Genomic DNA, 4,020 nt, shown 5'->3' with positions numbered 1-4,020 from the left:
CCCTGGCAGACTACCACGAGTGCACTGCCTGTCGCGTGAGCTTCCACAGCCTCGAGGCCTACCTGGCGCACAAGAAGTTCTCGTGCCCCGCGGCACCGCGCCGCCCGCGCGCCCCCGAAGACCCTGCCGTCGTGTGCCCCTACTGCCCCCCGAACGGCCTGGTTTGCGGAGACCTAGTAGAGCACTTGCGCCTGGCGCACGGCCTGCTGCTGGGAAAACCCCTGGCTGGCCCCGGCGCAGAGGCCCGGACTCCCTCGCCCGCCGCTCCTCGCGATGGCCTTAATGGCCAGGAGGTGCCCGCTGGGCCTCCTGACAGCAGCCCCAGGTCTGGCCCGACCCCGGCCCCTCCAACGCCTCCTTCCCACTTGGACAAAGGCGTCCAAACCCCCAGCAAAGGGACGCCGGGCCCCCTGCCCAACGGCAACCACAGGTACTGCCGCCTGTGCAACATCAAGTTCAGCAGCTTGTCCACCTTCATCGCCCACAAGAAGTATTACTGTTCCTCGCACGCCGCTGAGCACGTGAAGTGACTAGCGGCCACACTACAGACAGGAGACTGCTTCACACGCCCCGCTATTCTCCAGGAGTCAGGGCCCGCTGGCCTACCGCTCACAGAGACAGGATCACCCCCAAGCCCCTGGCTGTTGGGGACTCTGGCTCCTGGGAAACGCACCAAGCACTGGCTTCGGCAGAGGGGGCTGCAGGGGGCAGCACCAGCCTGGACCCTTGGCACTTAATAAAGAAGTACAATTTGATAAGCAGAGTGGTAGAGCAGCCCAGTTCTCTGAGTAGAGGGCCCAGCGGGTGGGGGCGCACACAGCAAGCATCTTGGGTGATCTGTGCACCAAGAGGCCCACCACCACCACCTCCATCATACACAGGCCACTGCAGTCTGAAGTGACTGGGTACCCTGCCAGAGTCACGCACTTAGTGGCTCTAATCTGGGCAGAGCCCCAGACTAGTCTGATGGTGCCCTATACACTTGGAACTGCTGCCCTTCTAGCTATTCTGCACCCACTTGCGGCACAGGGGAAGCAGGCACTGCCCTTCTAGGTCCATTGCTGCCACCCCTCCAAGATCCAACCAGAAGTTATGGTTTGGCTACCAGATACCAAAGAGAAGAGCTTAATCCTAACCAGCTGACAGCCTTCCCACCTGGCTCAGTCTTGGGTCCTGGTGTCACCTATCCAGTCACAGGCCACCAAAGTTCCAGGGATAGGAGCATCTTGGGGAGGATGAGGCCCTGTGTACCAAAGCTGGTGGGGGAGAAGTGGGTAGCCGAAGAGGGCACCAAAGGCCACAGTGGCCCCTGAGATGGTTATGGGGGCAAATCCTGAACTGGGGGTAGCACAGCACCTGTGGTGGCTGCAGTAGGCGTGAAGAACAGGGGCACTCCATCCCCGGTCTGCTCTGCTGGTGCTGTGGGGGCTGCACATGGGATGGCTGGACCAAACGATACTAGACCAGTCCCAAGTGAGCTGAGTCCAGCCATGGTCTTGCCACTTAGAAGCTGGGCGGTGGTTGGCACTTTCCAGCCTAATGGCCCTAGTAGAAAATGCACCTTTTTCCAACTTTGCTTGAAGTAGCAGTTTCACCCAGCAACCTACAGTGGATAAAAGTGAACTCTGACCTTTGACCCATCTTGAGAGGTGCTCTCTGCCACCCACCTACACTATCGAGGCTCAAGGCAAGTTTCCCTCCCACCCAGCCCCGCAGGGGTGACATGTTAACTAGCCTGTGTTTGGACAAGAACAGTCTCCATGGCATCGTCCACAGGTTTTTGTCAGATACACATTCCCCTCTCACTTGCTCTGAGCTGGACGTGAGCACCAGGGCTTGACCAGACAGGGTCATTTGGCCAGGGTCACTGGACAGTCAGGGTTCCCTACCCTCCAGGGGCCTGGGCTCCAAGGAAGGGTTGGTGGAGGGTCTCAGAAAAGCCAAGCTGCCTTTCTTGTAGATGCCTGTCTTTGCAAAGACCACAGACCCTCAGCCCTGATCCTCATTTGCATTCTGCATGAACTATCAGAGGGAGTTCAGGACGCTCCGCCTCCCAGCCAGATCACCAAATGAAAGGCAGACGTTACTCTGATGTTCGAACACTGTTCTTAAAAAATTAAAGATGCTGGGGAATATCAGGGATATGGCTTCTGATGAGCAACAGATGCTCAAAGAGGGAAAAACCGCAACTTGGATACGAGAAATGGAGGAGACCAGCGTCCAGCTCTTCACCCCGCCTAGTGAGCTACATCCCCATCCCTACACAAAGTGACAAAGAATAGGACAGATATGAATGGAAGACAGTGCCACACAGAAAAAAAGCCTCAGTTTCCATACCTGTAAATGTGGGGTGGGGTGTGCTCAGTGATCCCACAGCCCCTTCTGAGAGCTCAGCTCAGAAGGCAGAGCCGACCCTGACCCCCACCGCAGGCCTGAATTACTGGCCAGGCTGAGCCCTGTCACCAGAGTGTTCCTGGGCCTTGTAGCCCATTGCCTCCACCCAGGCCTGGGGAAGACCCATGGTGGCTCGACTTGGAGGCTCTAAGGCAGCACCTTGCTCCCCATTAAGGGCCCTGCAACTGGGTCCTGGGTCCCGTCGTCCTCCTTTGCACCCCCTAGTGTAGGGCTGGGCACCCTACTGCCCATGGTCCAGAGCCTACCCGCACCCCCTACCTCCTCAAACTCCAGTGTTTCCCACACCCCGCAGACTACCAATAGTAGACCCTGCATCTTTCTCAAGCACCCTCACCCCACAACTCACCCCAACTCACACCAGAACTTGCCACCCTCCCTGCTGCCACTATCCCAGCTATAGCCCAGGACAGTGCCCTGGCCTCCTTCCCACTTCCCTTCGGGAAACTTGATGCTCCCTGCTCTCATCCACCCCCAACCTCCTAGCCTGCTGCATCTCTAAATGCTGAGAGTTCAAGGCTCTCAGAGCCCCTCGCGCCCTTCCCTTGAAGCTCTCACTACATACTCTCTGGATGGGCACACGGATTCCTGTGCCCCTAAATCTCTAGCCAAGCCATGCCTCTTCTGAGCCCTAGACCTATCTGCCCTCTGACCCGATATTGTCCTATGTCTCTCAAGGTGCCTGGATGTCCAAGACCGGGCACCCCTCTCATCCCTTCATTTTCTTCCCACCCTTATGCAGACATCACCATCCACCCATCCACCCTAACAGAACACCACCTTCACCTGCTCACACCTCACTGTCAAAGCAATTCTCATTTTCACCAAAGCAGCTCTTGATTTCTCCTCTCCACCACCTGGCTACCAGGTCTGCAGCTTCGCCGGGGTTCTCTCTCCAAACCTACCAGCAAGTCCACTTGGCCCTACCTCTCCAGGGATAGCTGCCACTTCATCTATGCCCTTGGCCACACCCCATCCAGTGGACTGGCCACCACCTGTGCTTCTGCCAGCCGAGATCAGGGAGTGGTTGAGAGAGCAGGTGGCAGCATGCCCTAATTAGGCCTTCAGGTGTTCCCACCGCACAGAAGTGGACTCTAAGTCTGGTCACCCCACCACGTTCTGTGGTTCTGTTCATGCTGCTCAGTTTAGCACCTCATCACGGTCTGCCTCCTCAGAAGGGTTGCCCTTCTTGTCATGCAACTGTCAGCCTGGGGACATCCCTGATCCTCCATACTATCACGCTGTTCATTTCGCCCATAACAGTGGTCACTCAGAATCTCCTGGTTTTATCTCTCCAGCCCCTCCCCAAAGTCCTCGCTGGCCTTGGCCACTGTATCCTGGGCACCTGGCCCATGGCCTGACACTGGGGAGGGGCACACAGTCATTGAGGGAGTTAAAGGGCCAATAGACAAAAAAGCAAATCCCCCTCCCCCACACCCTGATGGTCTACAGCCCATCCCCAAAGCCAGCCTGTCCTGTCCATCCCAGGGATCCTTCCTCACATACACGGCCCACAGCTCCTCACATACACAGCCCACATTGAAGGCCACCACTTGACCCCTTCTCCTCCTAACTGGGTCATCCACTCAGAGTCCTGTGAGCAGCCCA

The 4,020-nt window shown here is 57.5% G+C and overlaps 1 protein-coding gene across 1 annotated transcript in view; it reads left to right on the top strand.

Annotated features, from left to right (window-relative positions):
* The window catches only part of ZFPM1 (zinc finger protein, FOG family member 1), a 76,232-nt gene extending 75,469 nt beyond the window's left edge, over nucleotides 1-763 (top strand). Inside the window, exon 11 of the mRNA XM_011371912.2 lies at nucleotides 6-763. Coding sequence (XP_011370214.1) covers nucleotides 6-530 — 525 coding nt within the window. The 3' untranslated portion in view covers nucleotides 531-763. The remainder of the gene's footprint in view (nucleotides 1-5) is intronic.
* Nucleotides 764-4,020: the final 3,257 nt, after the last annotated feature.

The sequence above is a fragment of the Pteropus vampyrus genome, unplaced genomic scaffold (assembly GCF_000151845.1).
Source record: "Pteropus vampyrus isolate Shadow unplaced genomic scaffold, Pvam_2.0 Scaffold196, whole genome shotgun sequence".
In the NCBI taxonomy this organism is placed as follows: Eukaryota; Metazoa; Chordata; class Mammalia; order Chiroptera; family Pteropodidae; genus Pteropus; species Pteropus vampyrus.
The sequence above is the reverse complement of the archived record's forward strand: the minus strand, read 5'-3'. Positions and strand labels throughout refer to the sequence as shown.